Below are 25,900 nucleotides of genomic sequence, written 5' to 3' on the forward strand. Positions count from 1 at the left end.
TATGTAAAAAAAAGGCAAATAAACTGAGAAACAGGAAGTCAGAAAGCAAGACACAGGTAATACCTAAACAGAGTAGTAACAAAGGTGGAACTGACCAAAACCTTTATAAATAGTCATTGAATATGAAAATCAACAGGGAGAGGATTAGGAAGTAGTATCTAAGTATCTTAACTTGGACAGAGGATGCCTGGTGGTAAAACCAGCAGGATAAGGGAATGACAAAGAAGCTGCTACTTTGGGAGGGAATAGACACAGATTGAAAATACATTGTGAAAGTATCTGTGGAACAAAAGCTCAGACTGTACAACCTGCAGATGAAAATACAAGTCTGGTAGATGAAGACCTCAGAACAGAAGATAAACATTTTGGAAATAAACATCATATTCGAATATGAAAGGCAATGATAGGCAAGAAGTCCTATATCTCACAATATCAAATGCCAACTTAATCCTCATATTAGTCTATCAGAAGTTCAAAGTGTCCAAAGTGAAAGTTGCTCAGTCCTAGGCGACTCTTTGTGACCACATGGACTGTAGCCCCCAGGCTCCTCTGTCCATGGGGATTCTCCAGGTAAGTATACTGGAGTGGGTTGCCACCCCCTCCTCCAGAATCATCCCAACCCAGGGATCGAACCCACATCTCCCGCATTACAGACAGATTCTTTACCAACGGAGCCACCAGGGAAGCCCAGAATTAGTCTATAACCAGCTATTTATCTAGTTCAGGTGGAGTGATCATAGAATTAGATTTGCTTTTGAGAAGTACCTGCGCCATCTGGTGGCAAAAATAATAAAAACAGATTAATTTGTAATCATTCAAATTACTTGTCATGTGGTTTATCAATAGCATTTCCAGCAATAGCATTTCGAAGGAAAGGATCTTTCATTATTCATTTCTATCATAACTACTATTTCTCTCCTCATGTTTTAGTATGGCCACTAATGCATTCAAATTATATAACTGGAAGAAGTATTATTGGCAAAAACATAAGCTTCCAATTCTCCAGGACTTCACCACTTCATAATTCAGTCACTCCATAGTCTAAATACTCCATAAGACAGTTAAGTAACTATGAAATTAATAGTATTACTAAAGTTCATGTTGCTTTCAACAACTAATAGTGTGGATTGTTTAAGGAATAAAATGGCTTTTTAAAACTAGATATATGCTTTGAACAGACTTATCAATAGAACAGTATAGAATATCTACACTGTAAGATATAATTAAATATATGGTAAAATGACATCTCAAATCAGTGGAAAGGACCAATTATTTAAAATAAATATAGAAGTCAAAGGAGTAATCGTGAAAAAAAGCCAGGTTGGATCTGCATTTCACATCATACTTCAATACATTTCAGACAGGTCACTATTTCACAGTTTAAAAATAAAATCATAATAGCTTTATAGGAAATCATACTGATAATTTTTTTTTTTTGAACAAGAGAAAATCACACAAAATTTAATAGCATGTATACATGGATGTGCTCAGTCGTGTTCAACTCTTTGTGACCCCATGGACTATAGCCCGCCAGGCTCCTATGTCCATGGAATTTTCCAGACAAAGAATACTGGAGTGGATTGCCATTTCCTTGTCCAGGGGATCATCTCAACCCAGGGTTCACACCCACATTTCTTAATCTTAGAGAGATGAGGGCCACAACAAAGGATTAGACACTTCTCCATTAAAAATATATAAATAGCCAATAAGCACAAGGAAAGATGATCAACATCATGAATCGGGAAATGCAAATCAAAACCACAGTGAGACCAAAGTTCACACTCACTAGGATGACTAAATCAAAAAGACAAACACAAGAACTGAAACGTATGTCCACACAAAAACTTGCGTTACAGTATTTTTCATAATAGACAAAAAAGTGGAAATAATTCAAAAGTCCATCAACTGATGAAGGGAAAAGCAAAATATTGTATATCCACACTCAGTCATAAAATGAACAAACCACCAATGCATGCTTCAACATGCATCTTGAAAACATCACGCTAAGTAGAAGAAGCCACACACGAAAGGCCACATATTGATTCTTCTTATGAAATGTCCAGAACAGGCAAAACCACAGAGATCTAAAGTAGATCAGTGGTGTTAGGGAGCTGATGGCAGGGGAGGATGGGATTGACTGTTCATGAGTTCAGAGTTTCTTTTGAGGATGATGGAAATGTTCTGGAATTAGACAGCATTAAAGGTTGCACAAATTCATTAATACATTAAAATCCACTGAGTTTTATACTCTGAAGGGGTGAATTTTTTACAAGTGAATTATATCTGTTTGTTTAAATATAGAGACTCATATAAGAAAAATACTCCAGTATAAGATGCATTTATGTTTATATGAAAAAGAGAAACATAGGCATAATCATAAGATAACAAACTGGGAAAAAATACTAGCAATCTAAGGAAAACAGAATTCCAAAATAACCCCTGAGATTCCCACGACCCAGTGTACATACCTTGTTATCCCCTGCCCTTGAGAGCAGACAGAACCTGTGAATATGATGGGATTTTACTCCAGTGATCAGGCTACATCATATGACAAAAGGAAGGTGATTCTTTGTATATGAAGTACCTACTCAGCCTAGTCTAAGTTAATCAAAAGGAAAATTATGGAAGGTGGGCCTGAGAGTTTACAGAGGTCAGAGAGAGAAGTCAGAGAGATTCAGAGCAGCATAGGCTTTCTGTTGGTGTAAAGAAAAACTGTCACGCTACAGGGAAGGACAAATGGCAGGGAATAGTCAAAGTGTTAGTCACTCAGTCATGTCAGCCTCCTTGCAAATCCATGGACTACAGCCTGCCAGGCTCCTCTGTCCTGAGATTCTCCAGGCCAGAATACTGGAGTAGGTAGCCATTCCCTTCTCCAGGGGCTCTTCCCAATCCAGGGATCGAACCTGAGTCTCCCACATTGCGGGCAGATTCTTAACCGTCTGAGTCATCAAGGGGAACAATGGGTAGCCTTTAAGAGTTGAGGGCCTCAGTCTAACACCTAACTGCAAGCACTGAATTCTGCCAACAGTTAGTGAGGCTGGAAAAGGTCCCTGAGCAGCAGAGGACCTACAATCCCAGTCAGCACTTTACCTGCAGCCTAGTGAGACTCTGAGCCAAAGATCCAGAATAACCTATACCCGGATCCAGTTGAGCACTTCTGCACATGTTTATTATAATGCACTATAATTTTACATAAGTCAGACTGGTAAAGGTCAAAGTTTTATAACATTGTACCGGCTAAAGAATTAGAAAATAAGATTCCTAATAATTGTGATCCAAGTCTATGCCCCAACCAGTAACACTGAAGAAGCTGAAGTTGAACGGTTCTATGAAGACCTACAAGACCTTTTAGAACTAACACCCCAAAAAGATGTCCTTTTCATTATAGGGGACTGGAATGCAAAAGTAGGAAGTAAAGAAACACCTGGAGTAACAGGCAAATTTGGCCTTGGAATACGGAATGAAGCAGGGCAAAGACTAATAGAGATTTGCCAAGAAAATGCACTGGTCATAACAAACACCCTCTTCCAACAACACAAGAGAAGACTCTACACATGGACATCACCAGATGGTCAACACCGAAATCAGACTGATTATATTCTTTGCAGCCAAAGATGGAGAAGCTCTATACAGTCAGCAAAAAACAAGACCAGGAGCTGACTGTGGCTCAGATCATGAACTCCTTATTGCCAAATTCAGACTTAAATTGAAGAAAGTAGGGAAAACCACTAGACCATTCAGGTATGACCTAAACCAAATCCCTTATGATTATACAGTGGAAGTGAGAAATAGATTTAAGGGCCTAGATCTGATAGAGTGCCTGATGAGCTATGGACTGAGGTTCGTGACATTGTACAGGAGACAGGGATCAAGACCATCCCCATGGAAAAGAAATGTAAAAAGCAAAATGGCTGTCTGGGGAGGCCTTACAAATAGCTGTGAAAAGAAGAGAAGCGAAAAGCAAAGGAGAAAAGGAAAGATATACCCATTTGAATGCAGACTTCCAAAAAATAGCAAGAAGAGATAAGAAAGCCTTCTTTAGCGATCAATGCAAAGAAATAGAGGAAAACAACAGAATGGGAAAGACTAGAGATCGCTTCAAGAAAATCAGAGATACCAAAGGAACATTTCATGCAAAGATGGGCTCGACAAAAGACAGAAATGGAATGGATAACAGAAGCAGAAGATATTAGGAAGAGGTGGCAAGAATACACAGAAGAACTGTATAAAAAAGATCTTCACGACCCAGATAATCACAATGGTGTGATCACTGACCTAGAGCCAGACATCCTGGAATGTGAAGTCAAGTGGGCCTTAGAAAGCATCACTACGAACAAAGCTAGTGGAGGTGATGGAATTCCAGTTGAGCTATTCCAAATCCTGAAAGATGATGCTGTGAAAGTGCTGCACTCAATATGCCAGAAAATTTGGAAAACTCAGCAGTGGCCACAGGACTAAAAGGTCAGTTTTCATTCCAATCCCAAAGAAAGGCAATGTCAAAGAATGCTCAAACTACCGCACAATTGCACTCATCTCACATGCTAGCAAAGTAATGCTCAAAATTCTCCAAGCCAGGCTTCAGCAATACATGAACCGTGAACTTCCAGATGTTCAAGCTGGTTTTAGAAAAGGCAGAGAAACCAGAGATCAAATTGCCAACATCCGCTGGATCATGGAAAAAGGAAGAGAGTTCCAGAAAAACATCTATTTCTGCTTTATTGACTATGCCAAAGCCTTTGACTGTGTGGATCACAATAAACTGTGGAAAATTCTGAAAGAGATGGGAATATCACACCACCTGACCTGCCTTTTGAGAAATTTGTATGCAGGTCAGGAAGCAACAGTTAGAACTGGACATGGAACAACAGACTGGTTCCAAATAAGAAAAGGAGGACATCAAGGCTGTATATTGTCACCCTGCTTATTTAACTTATATGCAGGGTACATCATGAGAAATGCTGGGCTGGAAGAAGCACAAGATTGCCAGGAGAAATATCAATAACCTCAGATATGCAGATGACACCACCCTATGGCAGAAAGTGAAGAGGAACTAAAAAGCCTCTTGATAACAGTGAAAGTGGAGTGAAAAAGTTGGCTTAAAGCTCAACATTCAGAAAATGACAATCATGGCATCTGGTCCCATCACTTCATGGGAAATAGATGGGGAAAGAGTAGAAACAGGGTCAGACTTTATTTTGGGTGGCTCTAAAATCACTGCAGGTGGTGACTGAAGCCATGAAATTAAAAGATGCTTAGTCCTTGGAAGAAAAGTTATGACCAACCTAGACAGCATATTGAAAAGCAGAGACGTTACTTTGCCAACAAAGGTCCATCTAGTCGAGGCTGAGGGTTTTCCAGTGGTCATGTATGGATGTGAGAGTTGGACTGTGAAGAAGGCTGAGCGCCGAAGAATTGATGCTTTTGAACTGTGGTGTTGGAGAAGACTCTTGAGAGTCCCTTGGACTGCAAGGAGATCCAACCAGTCCATTCTGAAGGAGCTCAGCCCTGGGATTTCTTTGGAAGGAATGATGCTAAAGCTGAAACTCCAGTACTTCAGCCACCTCATGCAAAGAGTTGACTCATTGGAAAAGACTCTGATGCTGGGAGGGATTGGGGGCAGGAGGAGAAGGGGACGACAGAGGATGAGATGGCTGGATGGCATCACTGACTCGATGGACATGAGTCTGAGTGAACTCCGGGAGTTAGTGATGGACAGGCAGGCCTGGCGTGCTGCGATTCATGGGGTCGCAAAGAGTCGGACACAACTAAGCGACTGAACTGAACTGAATAATTGTGAACCGAAGTATAAATTGGTACATTCTCTATAGTAAACAATTTGCCAATGCCAAAAAAAAAAGTTTAAACTGCACGTATTTTTTGCCCAAGTTATTCCACTTGGGAATTTACCTTACAGATTTACTCTTGTACAAGATTTTATATATACACATATATGTGTATCCACATATTTATAAGATTATTTATTACAACAGTGTTTGTAAACTAAAAAATTTTGGCAATAACCTAAGTTTCCATCATTAGGAACTAAATAATTTTGACACATCCATTAAAAATAATGGTGAAATGGGAGTTCCCTGGCAGTCCAGCGGTTAGGACTCCATGCTTCCAATGCTGGGGTCCAGGTTCAGTCCCTGGTTGGGGAACTAAGACCCTGCAAGCCATGAGGCAAAGCCAAAAAGTAATAATGAAGCACAGTCATTTATGTATTGGTAAACATATGTTATTAAATGAAAAAAGAGACATAGAATACTATATATATGCTATCATTTTAAAGGAAAAAACATATATTGTCGTTGTTGTTTAGTGTATCCAACTCTTTTGTGACCCTGTGGACTGTAGCCAACCAGGTTACTCTGTCCATGGGATTTCCCAGGCAAGAATACTGGAGTGGGTCACAATTTCCTTCTCCAGGAGATCTTCCTGAATCAGGGATTGAAGCCATATCTCCTGCATTGGTAGGCGGATTCTTTACCACTGAGCCACCAGGGAATCCCATAAATATATACACATATATAATATATATACATATATTTTATATGTAAAATAATGTATGTATGTATTTATATACGAAGAATATATTATTGTATTTGCAGAGAATAAGTATAGAAATGCATACAAAAATAGCACCAGTGTTTGTAGAAGAAAAAGAAACTGAGTGGCTAGGATATGGAGTAGGTATATAGAACTGGGACATAACACACAGAAGAAATACACTTTGAAGCATAAGACAGTCTTTCCCTGTGACCTCAGAAGTTTTCAGATTTACTCAAAAATCAAGAGTCCAAAACAAGATTCAAATAAAAAGCGTGGCTGATTATAAACTGTATTTTAATTAGCACATAAACTGTATTTTAATTAGCATACATATTTTTCTAATAGCTATCAAAGCTATCTCTATAGAATAATTCAATGAATCTAGAATAATACTAGGTCATTGAGGAGAAAATAATTTCTAACACTTGCTGATAAATTAAAAATAAATTTAATCTAACTTCACTAACAAGTATACGCTATGAATGAGTTCAGAAGTTGCTGATTTTGCAGCCAGTTTAAGAGATCTGAAACATAAAATGCTATTTATATCCTTTTAGACCAGGTAATATTTTTATGGGCCACTGGCAAGATCAATTTTGATACTGAATGTCAGAACAAAATGCACACAGCCCCTCCTACAATACTCTTATATATGTACCATTATATAGTTAAATGTTGAGGCATTTTAATAGGTTTCAAATGGCAAGAATTTATACTTCATGCTCTATCTCAACCCTAAGTAGCATAAATCCCAGTTCAACTATGCGTTATCTTAGACTTTGTAACTGCATTTTCCTAGCAAAGTTTTGTTTCCTAACTACTCAATCACTCTACATCACTTTTCTTTAAGTTAACTTACCATATAAATCCCCAAGCATTATGTAAAATTATGATAATATACTGGTTTTCAATATGAAGGCTACTACAATATTCCTTTCATTCATTTGTTCAACAAATTTCTATTGATGGTCGTCTTTCCTACCACACAGAACAGCTGAATAGTAAAAACCATTTTGGAAAGACACAAGAAAGAACAGTTAGGATGAGAAATAGAGAAAAGACAGTGAGATAAGAGTTTGTAGAATTTGAATCCATAACTCCAATTGTTCATAAAGTTTATCCTCATTCTTTTCCTGGGGTTCTGTCAGACATCCCCATGCCCTTATAGATCAGCCTTCTTTTTCCTTAAGCTATTTTACTATTCCATTCATTCAGGTTTTCAGTAACTGTTCCCTGAGCACATTGATACTGATTGTTCAGTCGCTAAGTCGTGTACAACTCTCTGCAACCCCACTGACTGTAGCTCACCAGGCTTCTCTGTTCGTGGGGATTTCCAGGCAAGTATACTGGAGTGGGTTACCATTTCTTTCTCCAGGGGATCTTCCCATCCCAAGGATCAAACTTCCATCTTGGGGCAAGACAGGTGGATTCTTCACCACTGAGCCACCAGAGAAGCCCTTCACTAAGCAACTGTATCAATTACTGTGTAAGGCACTAGTATTACATTGATGAGGAAGATACCTGACTCTTACATCATGAAATCTGTTTAATTTGTTCATTTCCTCCCTTACTTTTTGTAGGGAAAATTTTCAGTGTCTTATAGTTGATAACCACCACTTTCCAAATTCTTTTTAAAAGGTCAACACTTACCAGTGCAATGGCGTTCTTATGTTAATGAAGCCAGTAATTTACTTTTTGAGCACAAAGAAACTTGGAATTCAAAATAAATAAAATTAATCTTAAAGCAGTCATTTCATGTAAAATAAATGTTTCTCAAAATGACATGTAAACTATACCATCTATATATGTATTATTCTGTGATTTTCGGTTCTTCTTAAAATAACTATACTAATTTTTGAAATAGATGCTTTTCCACCAGATATTTTGTTTTCTGCAGTGATATATTCAGTGACTATGAGCCCCCTAGTGGATGGCAAGTGAAACAAAAATTTTGTGCGGGTTATACACAGTCAAACACATTTTCAATTTTTAGCACCTTGCTGATGAAGTACTCATTGCAAAAGCTTTTTAAATTACCAAATAATAAAGTATATAAACATTTACACATTTAAAGTCTACAATAAATGACAATACCACTATATAAAAAACATCCAAACTGTAATCTAAATTTTCCAAAGACTATGCAAACTTTGATTTCTGCATCTCAAATGCCAAAGAATGAGCCATGACAAAGTTGGTTTATAACCACAGGGTAAGTGGGACAGTGATATTAAATACTTCTCCCACCACCACCTTTCAACCACACTTCATTTTGTCCACAAGCGCTTACATCCTGTCCTTGAAAGAGGAATGTTAACTATCTTATGTCTGAAAAGTTGGGGAAAAGATAGACTGTTGCTGGCTATATTTCAGATCAGAACTTTGTTAACTGCACATATGTTCCACACAGAATTAAATCATGTCAGAAGCTAAAAGTATAAGGTGGAGACCTATCAAACTCAAGCCAGTTTATAAGGCAACTCAATGAAATATTTCATATAAAAAAATCCAGGATAAAAGCCAACCTGTGCAGGCTGCCAGGACAGCAGGTGCAAACTGGATTGTCCTGGGCAAACTGGCATATATTGCAATTCCATTTATGTCTCTTAAATGAAAGAAACTTGACAATGGTTCAAGTTTAATTCAACTGAAAACAGAAAGCATTTACTCTCACCAGCAGAGTAAATGAAGTAGAGGAAGTATACTCTCACCAGCAAAGTATTTGAGATCAGATTAGATCAGATCAGATCAGTCGCTCAGTCATGTCCGACTCTCTGCGACCCCATGAATCACAGCACGCCAGGCCTCCCTGTCCATCAGGGTTCTCCCTCTGAACTCACCAGTCTCAGAGTTCACCCAGACTCATGTCCATCGAGTCAGTGATGCCATCCAGCCATCTCATCCTCTGTCGTCCCCTTCTCCTCCTGCCCCCAATCCCTCCCAGCATCAGACTCCTTTCCAATGAGTCAACTCTTCGCATGAGGTGGCCAAAGTACTGGAGTTTCAGCTTTAGCATCATCCCTTCCAAAGAAATCCCAGGGCTGATCTCCTTCAGAATGGACTGGTTGGATCCAATTGCTCCAAATCCTCACAGATGTTAAATGATATCATGGTTTTCATTTTTGTTTTACAATTGTAGCTTTTCCAAGTGAGTGCATCTAAAGTGTCTCATTGTTGTCTTGCTTTGCATCTTTCAAATGAATAAAGACAGGACATTCTCCTTGTAGTTTTATCAGGTTAGCAGCCATTTGTGCATTTCTGTCGTGAAGAAAATACTTTTTGCACTTTTAGGGCTTTTGTTTTGTTTTTCAATTGGGCTGTGCCTGGCCTCTCAGTTGTAGCATGTGACTCTTAATTGCAGCATGTGGGATCTGCAACCCAACCTGGGATTGAACTCAGATCACCTGCATTGGGAGATTGGCGTCTCAGCCTCTGGACTAGCAAGGAAGTCCCTTATTTATATTATTTAAAGGTGAGTGTTCTTTATATTTCTTTTTAAGCTACATGTATTGCAAATATTTTCTCTGGAAATTTCTTAAAGTTTAATTTGGTTATACATTTTCTTAGTATCTTTTAATGAACAAAGTTTTTATTTTGATGATGTCTAGTTTGTCATTGTTTTGCCTTTTATGGTTAGCACTTTCTGTGTTTATCTATGGAATCTTTGCCTATATCATGAAGATAGCCTCCTCTGGTTCTTCCTAGAAGCTTTATAGTTTTAGCCCAAAGCAAGGTCACAATGATTTTCTTCTACATTTTCTTTGATAAGTTTTATACTTCTAATTTTTATTATTATAGCTATGATCCATTTTTGGTTATTTTTATGGTAAAAAAGCAAGCTTCAAATTTCATTTTTAAATGGATATTCACTGTTTCAGCACAATGAGACTTGTTTAAAGGACAGAATACAGTCTATCTTCTTACCATTCTTTGTACCACTAATAAGAATGAATATGCTATTGTTGTTTGCTGGATTGTTCTGTAAATATCAGTTAGGTCAGGTTGATTGATACTGTTTTTCAAGTCTACTGTATCTTTGATGATTTTCTGCCTACTGGTTCTATCAGTTATTGAGAGAAGGGTATTTATAACTCCAGTCACTCCAATCACAACTGTCAGTCAGTCAGTTCAGTCGCTCAGTCGTGTCCGACTCTTTGTGACCCCATGAATTGCAGTATGCCAGGCCTCCCTGTCCATCACCAACTCCCGGAGTTCACCCAAACTCATGTGCATCGAGTTGGTGATGCCATCCAGCCATCTCATCCTCTGTTGTCCCCTTCTCCTCCTGCTCCCAATTCCTGCCAGCATCACAGTCTTTTCCAATGAGTCAACTCTTCTCATGAGGTGGCCAAAGTATTGGAATTTCAGCCTCAGCATTAGTCCTTCCAATGAATACCCAGGACTGGTCTCCTTTAGGATGGACTGGTTGGATCTCCTTGCAGTCCAAAGGACTCTCAAGAGTCTTCTCCAACACCACAGTTCAAAAGCATTAATTCTTCAGCACTCAGCTTTCTTCACAGTCCAGCTCTCACATCCATACATGACCACTGGAAAAACCACAGCCTTGACTAGATGGACCTTTGTTGGCAAAGTAATATCTCTGCTTTTTAATATGCTATCAAGGTTGGTCATAACTTTCCTTCCAAGGAGTAAGCGTCTTTTAATTTCATGGCTGCAATCACCATCTGCAGTGATTTTGGAGCCCCAAAAATAAAGTCATCCACTCTTTCCCCATCTATTTCCCATGAAGTGATGGGACTAGATGCCATGATCTTAGTTTTCTGAATGTTCAGCTTTCAACATTCATAATTCTGAATTATGCTTCCCCATAATGTGTCAGAATTCTACTGTTCATTTGGGCTAGTCCTTTGTCAGTGAAAGAAGCATCAAGGGATAATATTGAAAGAAATATATTTGGTTTTACCACCTTCTTCAAAGATTAGAGATATGCTTCTAATTTCCCTACAATGGTGAAGTAATTACTCATAAATTTGTTGGGTTTATTTTTAACGTCCATAACCTCTTAACAATATGCACTCCAAAGCTTAATAATCTATTATGTGATCCAGGCTTCTAATATTTCCTTTTTTCTTCCTAAACCTAACTTTCTAGAGTCCAAAGGAAACTATCTCATTCAGCTATCGAGTTTTTGAAGGAGTCTGCTTCCATTATCCATTTTATTACCGTTTATTCATTTAAAATCCTAGCTCCATTGGTTATCATCTATTTTTTTCATCAAAGTGCATATACTTTGATCATTATACTTGCCATTTCACAATTTTTCCTGATTCATGAAGTCCTTGTGTAGCAGACACTGCTGCTGTCTCAACCCACATTGCCTTATTCCTTCACTGTTCCCTACATAGTGATGCTTTCTTACTGTATTTGTAATATTCTGCCTGACTGTTTTCTCTGGCACAGGAATATGCTTGAGCAATGAGTTCCAGAGAGTTAATACCCACCAGAAATAGTCTTAATCCAACAACAAAGGAAAGTTATGGATAAATACCCACAACCTCCTTACCCATTGCATGGGATAACTCTGTGAAATGATACTTTGTCTCCCAAAAGTACCAGTAAGATTGAGACACAATTGCTAAGAGGTTAAGGTCTTGAATGCATCCAATATTGTATTGCTTCCTTAACTGGATCATTTCCCACATCCCTACAGGCAATACCTTGGATTGCCTTACGTATAAAAAACTACCTGCTCTTAAATTTTTGTGTCCTCAATCTAAGATGGTCCTCTAAGCTTAAAAGTCCTGAGTTCCTGAGATTTTGCACTGAGACGTGTTCACAACATACCAGCCATGAAATCACCACTGTTTTGCCCAAGATAGGATTTACACTGTCTGTTTCACTTTTGCTAGTTTTCAAACAACCAGCACAGCCATCATTTCATTATTTTCCTAAGATGTAGCTTCACCAGGGTGATGGCTTCAGGCATCTTCTAAAGTGACTCCCCCTGGAAAAGGAAACGGCAGCCCATTCCAGTATTCCTGCCTAGGAAATCCCATGGACAGAGGAGCCTGGTGGGCTATAGTCCATGAGTTCACAAAGAGTTAGACACGACTTAGCGACTGAACACCAACAACAAAGTGACTCATAGTTACCTTACCTGTCATAATTGAGTGCTCATGGAATAGAGGCAGGCGTGCCTCAGCTAAGCTGGACACAGAAGGGGCGTGGGTGATGGGGCTGAGGGCACGCCTCCAGGGGCATGTCTGCTAGAGGCAGGCAAGGCTCTGAGAGCCAGCAGAGGAGTCGAGATGGCCAGACTCCAAACAGCCATGAGCCTAGAGGGTCATAGACACCAGGGGACAGGTCTTGCTGGTAGCCAGCCTAGCTTGGGTTCTTCCGCCTCAGCTGAGCACCTTCCCCACCCCACAGACATGGAGGATCACAGCCCTCCAGTTCTCAGCCAACACTCCCCTCTTTTGGATTTCGAGTCTGAGCTTTTCCATTCCTGGCACCTGGCAGGGTGTCTAGCCAGAGAAGACTGACGGGGTGGCAGACAGAGGTTAGAGGGCATCACTATCCTACATAGGGTCAGACCTCAGGCCAGCGGCCAAAGTCCAGGCTCTGCAGAAAGATAATTAAGAGCTGTCACTGTGAAAATGGGCGGGGGTCAGCTGTCCAATCCTTGGGTCAGAAAGATCCCCTGGAGACGGAAATGACAACCCACTCCAGTATCCTTGCCTTGAGAATCCCGTGGATAGAGAAGCCTGGTGGGCTACAGTCCATTGGGTCACACAGAGTCAGACACAACTGAAGTGACTAAACAGAGGCAGCAGGTGTCCTCAAGTTGGAGGGGGATCTACATCACAAAACGTAAGTCAAATTCTGTTACTAAGAAACTCCTACTGAGCAGAATCTGATGTTAACTTTAAAGGAGAGATTTGTTCCTTGCCTTCAAATTGTAATGGGGGCAGTGTGGGCAGGCAGCCCTTAGCACACCACTCTTACCTGGCCAGCGTGTGACCATTAGCACAAGACCCTTAGAGCAGTGGCTAGAGGTCCCCTCTGCCAACAGTCAGACTCCAGTGATCCTCCAGGCAGAAAGGGCAGTGAGAGGTGGGTTGTGCCCTTTGCCCCAGGTCCTCCTGGGCCTCTGGTCTGGGGACCAGCAGATGAGCTGGGGTGGCTTGGGAAAGGCTAAGGGCTGTGCCCTGCCAAGTTCCAGAGCCCCTGCCAAGTCTGCCCAGTGGCTGGGCCCAGGCCTTTACCAAATGGCGGGGGCAGTCTCCATGAGTCACAGTCCATGGAGGCCTCAGCACCTGAGTATGTGGATACTGTCATTAAGGTAACAGCTTCAGTCTGTCCATTCAAGTTTCAAAAACTGGTACAGCTTGATCAGTTGTCTACCCCTAGGAGGTGGCCAGAGGTCGGGTTATAAGTTATAAGAACACTGTACACCATTACTTCAGGTCCACCTCTGTGGTTGGGGCTCTTCTCAAAGAAGGGCAATTGTTGTGAGCTGGGAATTAATCTGACTGGTATTTGCCACAAATGATTCTCTCCAGTTTAAATGAAAAGCCTGCAGTCCTGGGCACCGGGTTCCCTCAGTGATGACGGCCACACAGGGTCTGGGGACCCAGTCCTGAGAGCACTGCCAGCCTCATCTGCCAGGCCTGGACCCTGGTAAGAGGACCTAGACCGGGTGCTGGATGTGAACACTCCTGGGCAGGGTAACCAGCCCCCTTCTCTTAGCCAGGGCCTGGACCTCACAGAGCAGAAGTTGAGACTCGGGACCTTGCCTTTTCTTGTCAGAACAGAGAATATCATTTGTTTTGGTGGAGGTTTGCGGGAATATTCTTACCCAACCATGATCTGACCTCAAGAACAAGGGATCTGACGCTAACTACACCCCTCCCTCACCTTTCCTACGAAGGGCTTTGGTGAAAGCTTTTGGGGTTCTGAGGATGTGAGCCATCTGTCTCCTCTCATGGCATCGCAATGTATCTTTCTCTGTTCCAGACTCCAAAGCTTTGGTACCATTTGGCCTCACTGTGCATGGGGCACACAGACTTGCATTTTAGTAACACTCAGAACCGACCATCCTGTAAGCACAACTTAGATTTGTGTTTCAACAAATGCATGACTTTATAGTTGTTCACATGTAAATGCATCTGCCACTTCCAGATAACAAACATAGTGTGAACTAGATTTTTTTAAATTGTCAGTTCAAACAGAGGAATATGGTATAGAAAAATAATCTTCCCAACAAAACTTTCCATTCTCCCCCTTCCAAAATTAGGAAATCTAAGACTCATAAACTATTTTTAAAAGTCTAACACTTTGAACATAGAGAAGCCCATTGAACTGAGCCAAAGAGTTAATAACAGAGTTAGTCAATGGAAAAATCAAACTATGAAACCCTTTCATCAGCTGGAAAACCATTTCATGCTTCAACCTGAGGTAGAACCTTTGGAAACGTGATTAATCTTCCCTGTTCTCTCAATTCCTCTTCCAGTTGGTCCCATCAATCCAACCTCTCCAAAGTGTCTTAAAAACCATCTCCTTCATTCCCATTGCTCTTATGCCCATTTGTCTTTCCTGGGATCATGACCTCCTACCAAGGCTCCCTGTTTCATTTCACTTCTTTATTCTGGAACAATCTGACACTCCTTCATCAAATCTACGACTGTTCAAACATATAAGAGCTCAAGTCCTAACATCACTTTCAGCATTGCTATAAAACATATGGACATTTACATTATATTTAGACAACTCATTTGTTGCCTAAACATGTCGTGTATTTGTATTTCTGTTTGGAATGAAGTTTAAAAATAATATTTACCTAAAGATTAAGCAAAATGTTTACCTGTCTGAAGCTACGTCACTGGCAATTTGGTGCTTCACTCCTGACCCATTTTTAATAGAATCCTGTCTTGTGAGCCCATGAGATCGACTTTTCTCCACTGCAGGTACAGATAAGTCACCTGAGGGTCCTTGGAACTGGGCCTGCTCATGCAGTTTTGCTTTCTTCTCCTGAGGCGCCTCCTCATTCCGAAGTCCTCGGAGAACCTTTTGATCAGGTTGCTGTGGTGTATTAGATCCACTATTATAAAACCATGCTCCGGATTTAGTGAGGATTTCTTGTTGTTTTCGGCACAAATTACATACCCACATAACCTGCATGTGAATATACAGGGAAAAGAAATTAGTGTTTCCAAAGTTAAAAGCAAGTAAAAAGAGAGACAACAACTCAAGCTAATATATATATATATATATATATATATATATGTATGTATGGTCATTCTTTCTAAAGTTAAAACACAATCCAGATTAACTACTATTGTTAATTAAATTACGTATCTTTTAACTCTGTCAAAATAACTATAATGAAATAGACAATATTTACTGGCAGTAGAAATACCAAACTAGAATGTATAATTACTATTTGTTTCTTTGTATTCTTTAATTGCTTTTTATTTAAATTAGAGGCATAATAAAATACACAGAAAATGGATTTTGAGGCTAGAAAAAATTGGATCTAATACCAACTCCAAGGAACCTTGGCAATCATTTTTATTTTGTTCTGTCTTCAAATTGGATATACATTACTCTTCATTTTTCTCCAACTAAATTCAAAGTTCAACAAGGTACTGAACCTTCATGTTTATAGAACTTAGTTCCCTTAATGATAAAATAAGAAATAGGGATATTAATATTCATTTTCCTGTTGTTGTTTTGAGGATTGAAATAATTTGGAGGAATCAACCTTCCTGATTTCAGATTATACTACAAAGCTACAGTCATCAAGACAGTATGCTCCTAGCACAGAAACAGAATAAAGACCAATGCAACAAAACAGAAAACCAAGAGAGAAAACCACACGCTTATGGGTACTGTTTTTGACAAAGGAGGCAAGAATATACAATGGGGCAAAGACAGACTCTTCGATAAGAGGTGTTGGGAAAACTGGACAGCTACATGGAAAAGAATGAAATTAGAACACTTTCTAACACCACAGACATAAACTCAAAATGGAATAAAGCCCTAAATGTAAGACCAGAAACTATAAAACTCTTAGAGGAAAGCATAGGCAGAACACTTGAACTTAAAAGCTTTTGCACAGCAAAGGAAACTACAAACAAGGTGAAAAGACAGCCCTCAGAATGGGAGAAAATAATAGCAAATGAAACTGACACTTTCCAAAATATACAAGCAGCTCATACAACTCAATACCAGAAAAAAGCCCAATCAAAAAATGGGGAAGTGACCTAAAAAGGCATTTCTCCAGACATACAGATGGCTAACAAGCACATGAAGAGATGCTCAACATCACTCATTATTAGAGAAATGCAAATCAAATCTATAATGAGATACCATCTCACACCAGTGAGAATGGCCATTATTAAAAAGTACAAACAATAAATGCTGGAGAGGGTGTGGAGAAAACAGAACCCTCTTGCATTGCTGGTAGGAATGTAAACTTATACAGCCACTATGGAAGATGGTATGGAGGTTCCTTAAAAAGTTAGGAATAAAACCACCACATGACCCAGCAATCCCACTCCTAGGCATATACCCTGAGAAAATAAAAATTGAAACAGACACATGTACCCCCCAAAAAAATAAAATAAAATGTCTGGCACCATGGCACAATGCCTGGTTTATGTTGGACTTTCAGTAGGTTACCTACTAATAATAGGTTAATCTTTTATCACCAAATATATTACAGCTTCTTGAGGGGCTTTTATTTCTTTTGAGTAGCTCTTAATGGCTAAAATAAAGCTTAGGAATATTGCTGATTAATAGAAACCTAACACTTTCATAATTTTACTAGGACACTTCACATAAAATGCACAATTTAACCATTTTTAACTGCACAGTTCAGTAGTATTAGGTATATTTATATTGGTGTGAAACAGATCTCCAAAATTTGTGTGTCTTGTAAAATTCAAAGTCTATATCCATTAAACAGCAAATTCCCTTTTCTCCCTCCCATCCCCTGGTAACCATCATCCTACTCTTGATTTTTTAATAGATGCGTTTTTCAGACTCCAGGAATCAAAGAATTTTAAAACTAACATCTGTATGGGCAGATAAACTTTTATCTTCTTCCAAAAAATGTTTTTCAATTAATCAAAAAAAATCGAGTGATTTTAATGTCATATTTATGTCAAATACTGAATCTTAAGGCTCTCCAGATGGCTAAACATTTCTCCTTGGTTTGAATCAATTATAATAATATAGATAATCACAGTAAAAGAAAAATTCAACATGCTATTTTCAACCGATACAAGGATGCTTTTGTAAAATGCAATTTAAAATTTTTGCTTCATTGCCCATTATTTCAGTTCACATTGTTTGTACAGTCTATATCAAACAACACTGTACTTGATCATTTTTATTTTGTTCTCTCTTCAAACTGGATATACATTTCTCTTCATGTTTCTCCAACTACATTCAAAGCTCACTGGGGGCAACATCTATATCTTCTATTTGCATAATGTGCATGCCTGCATGCTCAGTTGCTCAGTTCAGTTCAGTCACTCAGTCGTGTCTGACTCTATGTGACCCCATGGACTGCAGCACACCAGACCCCCTGTCAGTGACTGAGTCAGTGATGCCATCCAACCATCTCATCTCTGTCTTCCCCTTCTCCTCCTGCCTTCAATCTTTCCCAGAATCAGGGTCTTTTCAAATGAGTCAGCTCTTTGCATCAGGTGGCCAAAGTATTGGAATTTCAGCTTCAGCATCAGTCTTTCCAATGAATATTCAGGACTGATTTCTTTTCAGATCAACTGGTTGGATCTCCTTGCAGTCCAACGGACTCTCAAGAGTCTTTTCCAACACCACAGTTCAAAAGCATCAATTCTTCGGTGCACAGCTTTCTTTATAGTCCAACTCTTACATCCATGCATGACTACTGGAAAAACCATAGCTTTGACTAGACGGACATTTGTTGGCAAACTAAAGTCTCTACTTTTTAACATGCTGTCTAGGTTGGTCATAACTTTTCTCCCAAAGAGTAAGCGTCTTTTAACTTCATGGCTGCAGTCACCATCTGCAGTGATTTTGGAGCTAAGAAAGTAAAGTCTGCCACTGTTTCCACTGTCTCCCTATCAATTTGCCATGAAGTGATGGGACTGGATGCCATGATCTTAGTTTTCTGAATGTTGAGTTTTAAGCCAACTTTTTCACTCTCCTCTTTCACCTTCATCAAGAGGCTCTTTAGTTCTTCTTTGCTTTCAGCCATAAGGGTGGTATCATCTGTATATCTGAGGTTATTGATATTTCTCCCAGCAATCTTGATTCCAGCTTGTGCTTCATCCAGCTCAGTGTTTGTCATGATGTACTCTGCTTATAAGTTAAATAAGCAGGGTGACAACATACAGCCTTGACGTACTCCTCTCCCTATTTGGAGCCAGACTGTTGTTCCATGTCCAATTCTAACTGTTGTTTCCTGACCTGCATACAGATTTCTCAAGAGGTCAGGTGGTCTGGTAGTCCCATCTCTTTAAGAATTTTCCAGAGTTTGTTGTGGTCCACACAGTCAAAGGCTTTGGCATTGTCAATAGAGCAGATGTTTTTCTGGAACTCTCTTGATTTTTCGATGATCCAGCGGATGTTGGCAATTTGGTCTCTGGTTCCTCTGCCTTTTCTAAAACCAGCTTGAACATCTGGTAGTTCACAGTTCACATACTGTTGAAGTCTGGCTTGGAGAATTTTGAGCATTACTTTACTAGTGTGTGAGATGAGTGCAATTGTGCAGTAGTTTGCGCATTCTTTGGCATAGCCTTTCTTTGGGACTGGAATGAAAACTGGCCTTTTCCAGTCCTGTGGCCACTGCTGAGTTTTCCAAATTTGCTGGTATATTGAGTGCAGCACTTTCACAGCATCATCTCTGAGGATTTGAAATAGCTCAACTGGAATTCCATCACCTCCACTAGCTTTGTTTGAGTGATGCTTCCTAGGGCCCACTTGACTTCATATTCCAGGATTTGGCTCTAGGTGAGTGATCACACCATCATGATTATCTGGGTCATGAGGATCTTTTTGTATAGTTCTTCTGTGTATTCTTGCCACCTCTTCTTAATATCTTCTGCTTCTGTTAGGTGCCGGGAGCCGGCATATTGCATATTGAGTGCATATTGCATATTGCATATTGAGTGCAGCACTTTCACAGCATAATCTTTCAGGGTCTGGAATAGCTCAACTGGAAGTCTATCACTGCCAGGAGCCAGCGTGAGGAACTCCACCCATGGCAAAGGTCATGAGGAAGGAGGCTCAGCATACGCAAAGGCGGGATCGAGCCTCAGGAGTACCCCCTGGAAATTCTCGAGCATCTACCCCCAAAACCAGAGTCTGCCTACTTTCTGCTTTGTGCTCTCACCTACACCTCTGACTTTACAGAGGGTTGTCCCCCACTACCTCTCTCTGAAAAGAAGAGTTAACTTACAGCTCCAGTTAATAAAGTTCCTGGGTGTGATAGTGTTTCAACCTACAAACTCCTTTGGAAGTCCTCTAGCCTGCCTGAATAGGTTTTTCCGGCCACATGTGATTGCTCAGATCCTCCCAACTGTGAGAGGCATGAGATGTTCTAAACTGTCTAAATACAGATTCCTTTGAGCAGTTAAAAGATTGATTAGAAATTGTATTGGTGAAGGGATTTTCACTTGTTGGGCCAATGTTTGCTGCTAAGTTTCCATATCCCTTACCTGCTGTGTCCCTGGCAGTGTATTGATTAATATAATTGGTTTAAGTATTGAGTGCATAGCTTTAATGTTTGTAACCTGGGACCCTTGAGCTAATTCTTTTTCTTGTTATAGCCCACCACACCTTTGCTGTGTAGGAATGCAACTTTATCTAATGCTTTTGGAGGGTGGCTCCTGACCAATCACCTTTAGAGAAAAATAAGTTTTCTGAAGAAAGGGTCTTAAAATGTTAACAGGCCTCCGGGCCAGAAGATGATGCAAATCACCTAAGCTTTTGCATATGATAAGTTTGCAGGAAGAAAGCCTGGCTTGCTGCATGACTCTACCCCTTCCCCGATTATCCTCTATGCATAACTTAAGGTATAAAAACTACTTTGGAAAATAAAGTGCAGGCCTTGTTCACCAAAACTTGGTCTCCCCATGTCATTCTCTCGCTCACCTTCTGGCTGAATTATTCAGCCTCTTTTCTCCACTGAATTTCCTCACTGAGCTATCCTTATTCTATTACTCTTTATATCCTTAATTAACGTTTAATTAAGCAGTTGTTTCCTGATCCTCACCTACGCCGTCCCCGCTTTGAATTCCCTGGATCCACCAGGGCTGGACCCCGGCAGTTAGGTCCATACCATTTCTGTCCTTTATTGTGCCCATCTTTGCATGAGATGTTCCTTGGTATCTAATTTTCTTGAAGTGATCTCTAGTCTTTCCCATTGTATTGTTTTCCTCTATTTCTTTGCATTGATCGCTGAGGAAGGCTTTCTTATCTCTCCTTCCTATTCTTTGGAACTCTGCATTCGAATGGATATATCTTTCCTTTTCTCCTTTGCCTTTCGCTTCTCTTCTATTAACAGCTGTTTGTGAGGCCTTCTCAGACAACCATTTTGCCTTTTTGCATTTCTTTTCCTTGGGGATGGTCTTGATCCCTGCCTCCTGTACAGTGTCACGAACCTCCGTCCATAGTTCATCAGGCACTCTGTCTATCAGATCTAATCCCTTGAATCTATTTGCTCAGTCAGTTGCTCAGTCGTGCCCAATTCTTTTGACCCTGTGGACTGTAGCCCACCAGGTTCCTCTGTCCATGAAATTTTCCAGGCAAAAATACTGGAGTGGGTTGCCATTTCCTACTCCAGGGGATCTTTCCAACCCAGGAATCAAACCAGTTCTCCTGTGTTCCTTGCATTGGCAGAAGGAGTACCACTGAGCCACCTGGGAAACTCTATTTGCATAATAAGACATTATACATTATAGAACAGTAAGACCTAAATTTTTGCTAACTTGAAATCATTTGAAATCTTTCTGGGGGATGTAATGTAATAAAATTTTTATGCTATTACACTAAGATTCATGTTTTGTCTGTTTCCAAAAGAATTAATCATCAATAACATTAATTTTTGTTACTATCTAATTTTTATAATAAGAAAGCATTTTTTATATTAAAATATCAAAATCTCACTCAAATTTTAAAAAATACATCATAGTTCAAATTTCTTTTGGTTTGAATACATATGAAACATTATACATTTAACTCATCAATAGTCTCAAAAATCAAATTTCAACCAAAATCTTCAGCCTTTAAATGCCATCTTGTGACAAATGTAGGTACTGCAGATCTCTTTTAAAAGTGAAAGCAACTAAATATAGAACCAGAAAATAACATTAAAAATTAAATTTGAATTTTTCTGGTTTTTTAAAAAAAATTATGATTCATGTTAACAGTGATAATACATCTATATGATTTTATGATATGAAGTTATCTGGACTAAGTCACACTCAGAATATTGAAGAATAACATCCTTTTGTACCTGATAATTGATAATGAAACAGAAATGAGAGTTTGTGAGACAGACAACTATCTAATCATGATCATTTGCAGAAACAACTTACTGCTGCTTCATTATTTGTCACAAGGTAAGCAGGTTACTTAAGCTCTTCCAGAGAGTTTCAAGAGTATCCCTAGAACAGCAGCCTAAGTATCACCTGGAAACTTTAGAAGTGTACCTTTTCAGGCTACACCCCAGACCTACTGAATCAGAAACTGGGAAAGAATGCAGAAATATGTTATTTTCTTTTATTTATTTGCCAAATCCTACAGGTGATTCTGATGTTTGGTAAAGTTAAGAGAGCCATCAGGGCAGCAATTCCCAACTCAGTGTGTTCAATGAGTTACAAGTGTGTTCCTCAGAATGACTAGGGTAGGTTAGAGGAGGCTATAACCAGCCCTACCCAGTGCAAACTAGATAAATGTCTGATACTATGTGTACAAATTTATAAATTTAAGTTAACTCATTGTACAAGCAGTATCATTTCCAAGCAGCACAAAATGAAAAAAAAAAAAAAAAGAAGAACTAGAAGCACTATGAGCTTAGTTTTCCTTATCTGTTAACACTCAGTGGATATTAATACATAAAATAAATGACTGCAAGGTGTGAAGGATGCTGTCTGACTTCTATTAAAGACACTATGTATTAATACTTTCCCATCCTCTCTGGGCTATCCACATTGTACTGTGCTTAATCACTTAGTCGTGTCTGACTCTTTGCAACTCCATAGACTCTAGCCCACCAGGCTCCTCTGTCCACGGATTCTCCAGGCAAGAACATTGGAGTGGGGTGCCATGTCCTCCCCAGGGAATCTTCCGAACCCAGGGATCAAACCCAGGTTTCCCTCCTTACCGTCTGAGCCACCAGGGAATTCTGACTAGATCTTATGTTCCTTCCTAAACTGCTGGCCTCTAGTAATCCTCATATCCTAATACCCAGTTACCCTTCTCTCACTATCTCCTCCTACTTTTGGATTAAGAATCTATTAATCTTTAAGGATCAGAAAGCCTAAATCCACTCATTTAAATTAATACAGAAACTGACAATTTCACTTAAAGCCCTTTACATACACTGCAACTCATCAATTGCTGATACTGAACAACATCTTACAAATACATAGATGTGCTGTGAAGTGAATTTTCACTAACTGTCTGTGAAACAATTGATGTCTATTAGAGCTGAATTCTGTGTCTGTGGAAAAAAATTAACTAATTTGGGATAAAATAGCAGGACTTTTGTTAATGGAATCCTTTAGCCAGTTAAGTTAACCAGCAAATGTACCTTATGATAAATGCTTTTAAAACATCTTAGAAATATATATGCTCATAAATCACCAAGGTTAAAGCTTATTAGTTTGGCTGGTCATCATTTATCAAAACAAAAAATCTAGGCCCTGAGAATACAAAGACACAGAGGATTCAAAATTATAAGGTATTATTACTTTCAGTTCTAAATATGCCAATATTTTCAAAGTAATATAGCAATATAAGAGGTGAAATACTAGTGACCCAAATTTGTCCTTATTACCATATGTTCCATTCCACAAACATCCTTGTTGGGGTTAAAAAGGGGAAAAAACTAAGGAAAATAGAAATATCTCTTCAAAACCATAAAAATGGTAAATGTAATAGCTAAACTTCATAGTCACAAACCAAACTATGTTAACTGCACACAACAACTTAAAGGAATGTAAACCTCTGAAAACTCTGATTTTCATCTAAATAGGGATAATAAATAATAGAGTATTTCAGAGAAATGAAGGATTACTGCTTAGAGACTGATGCTAATGAGACCAAGGCAAAGTTGATAAAACCAGCTAACTTTGCACAGAATAAAAGAATTTACTAGGCTCTACCACTAATCTATAATGCTTATCAATGTGTGCATTTGTCAGAAATAAAGTGTTAAATTGATTGGTTTGACCCTATCACATGACTAGAAAACTGTGGAAGACGCTGCTGCTGCTGCTGCTGCTAAGTCGCTTCAGTCGTGTCCAACTCTGTGCGACCCCATAGACGGCAGCCTACCAGGCTTCCCCATCCCTGGGATTCTCCAGGCAAGAACACTGGAGTGGGTTGCCATTTCCTTCTCCAATGCATGAAAGTGAAAAGTGAAAGTGAAGTCGCTCAGTCGTATCTAGCTAGCTATTAAATTTATTTCCTTTGTCTCTTAGAAAATTACATTTCCCAATCTCCCTTGTAGAGATGGCCATTATTATGTTCTGGCCAATGGATTACAAGCAAAATGATGTGTGCCATTTCATGACCATTCAAAACTCTCATATGCTGTGATCAAGCTCTTCATTCAAGACCCTGGGGGATAAAGGATCCATTAAAAAATAGAAGGAGGCTGGGAATCTGAACGACTACTTGGAAGGGAGTCTCTGATGATCAGCCACAGACAGTAGTGTGGACTTCACACTGTGAGAAATAAAATTCTATTATGTTGAGCTACAGAAACTTTCTAAGTTTATCATTTGCAGTTGACTAATTCAAAATCTTTCTAAAGCACATGTTCTACTGAATGCGTCACCAGCATACTCTTTATATGAACAATGCATTACTAAAAAGGCATAAAAATGTGCTTCAACGTTGATCTGGAGCCAACTTTCACTGAGTCTTAAGAACAGCTTGCGCACATTTCTTCTCAATTCTGCAATCGATGAAGTAATCTGAGTTACTTGAAAGCAGCCATTGTGGACGTTTTTATAGACTATGAAAATTGGAAAATACCACCAACCAGGACATTTTCTTACAGAGAGCCTGTGGTTAACATGTATCAGTACATCACTGAATATATTGTATCTAATATAATCTCCTAAAAGATTATACATTTAGCATTAAAAGATAAGCTTGGATGAAGCTGTAATTTACCATAAAATTAATTCAGACCATAAAATTCTAATTTATTTATAGATGTGCAAGTAACTACTAACACTAACTCATTCATTATTTATTCATTCACTCAGTATTCACTAAATGGCTAGTGTATGCCAGACACTACCTAAGAGCTGGCAAATACAGCTCAGCAGACATAGATTTTGCTGTGGAGTTTAAAGTATAGTAAGGAAGACAAATATTTGCAAATGACCATACAAATATTCTTTAGATTACTATTATGAGAAATGCTACAAAAGGAATACAATCACACCAAAAATCCCTAATGCTTCCTCTCCCCAGGCCCAGGCTGCATATGGGAAAAAAAAGAACGCAGAGATCTGCAAGAGGCCTGGAAATCCAGAAAAGTCAATTATAGCATGACCCTACTGTTCCCATGATTAGATCTGTGGTGTTTCTGTCCCTCAGAAGGTAGAGTTCAGTGGCACTGCAGGCTACTAACCTACATGTCCCTTCCCTAGCGCTGTCATGGTACAACTGGCAAGGGAGTACCAGACCATATTTTAAGAGGATTAAAGTTTTTCAAACATGTTCCTTAACGAATTAAGAGATCAATGTAATTTCAATGTAATGGGCTTATAGATTATAAAACAAGTATCAGAAAATTTCTTCCATCTGATAACCCCAAGACAAGCAGCCAGACTTTGCCAAATTCCCCATGAACCACAAGCATGGCATCTCTAGCTAATATACAATCATATTTGTCAGCTGATACAGGAGAGTTCAGTGGTGTCTTCATTAAGTCCCTCAGGAGACAGCAGCAGTACAGAAGAAATTTTTACTTGGAACATCTCCAAGTCTTAGTTGGCTATTGATAATGGCTTTGAAAAATTACTCACAAAGAAACATAACTTGTTTCTTCTCTAATTATTTATCTGATTTTCCTCAACAGCAGATTAGCCAGATTTCTTTTAAAACTACGTACTCAATTTTAGCCTGATAAATAGTTCCTTTGGCTAAATTC

The 25,900-nt window shown here is 39.2% G+C and overlaps 1 protein-coding gene across 23 annotated transcripts in view; it reads right to left on the reverse strand.

Moving 5' to 3' along the window:
- The window catches only part of RIMS2 (regulating synaptic membrane exocytosis 2), a 603,774-nt gene that overhangs the window by 413,167 nt on the left and 164,707 nt on the right, over window positions 1-25,900 (reverse strand). For all 23 annotated transcript variants that reach the window (XM_027561367.1, XM_027561351.1, XM_027561359.1 and 20 more), the window contains one exon: window positions 15,377-15,687. In XM_027561367.1, coding sequence (XP_027417168.1) covers window positions 15,377-15,687 — 311 coding nt within the window. The remainder of the gene's footprint in view (window positions 1-15,376; window positions 15,688-25,900) is intronic.

The sequence above is a fragment of the Bos indicus x Bos taurus genome, chromosome 14, assembly GCF_003369695.1.
Source record: "Bos indicus x Bos taurus breed Angus x Brahman F1 hybrid chromosome 14, Bos_hybrid_MaternalHap_v2.0, whole genome shotgun sequence".
Lineage (NCBI taxonomy): Eukaryota > Metazoa > Chordata > Mammalia > Artiodactyla > Bovidae > Bos > Bos indicus x Bos taurus.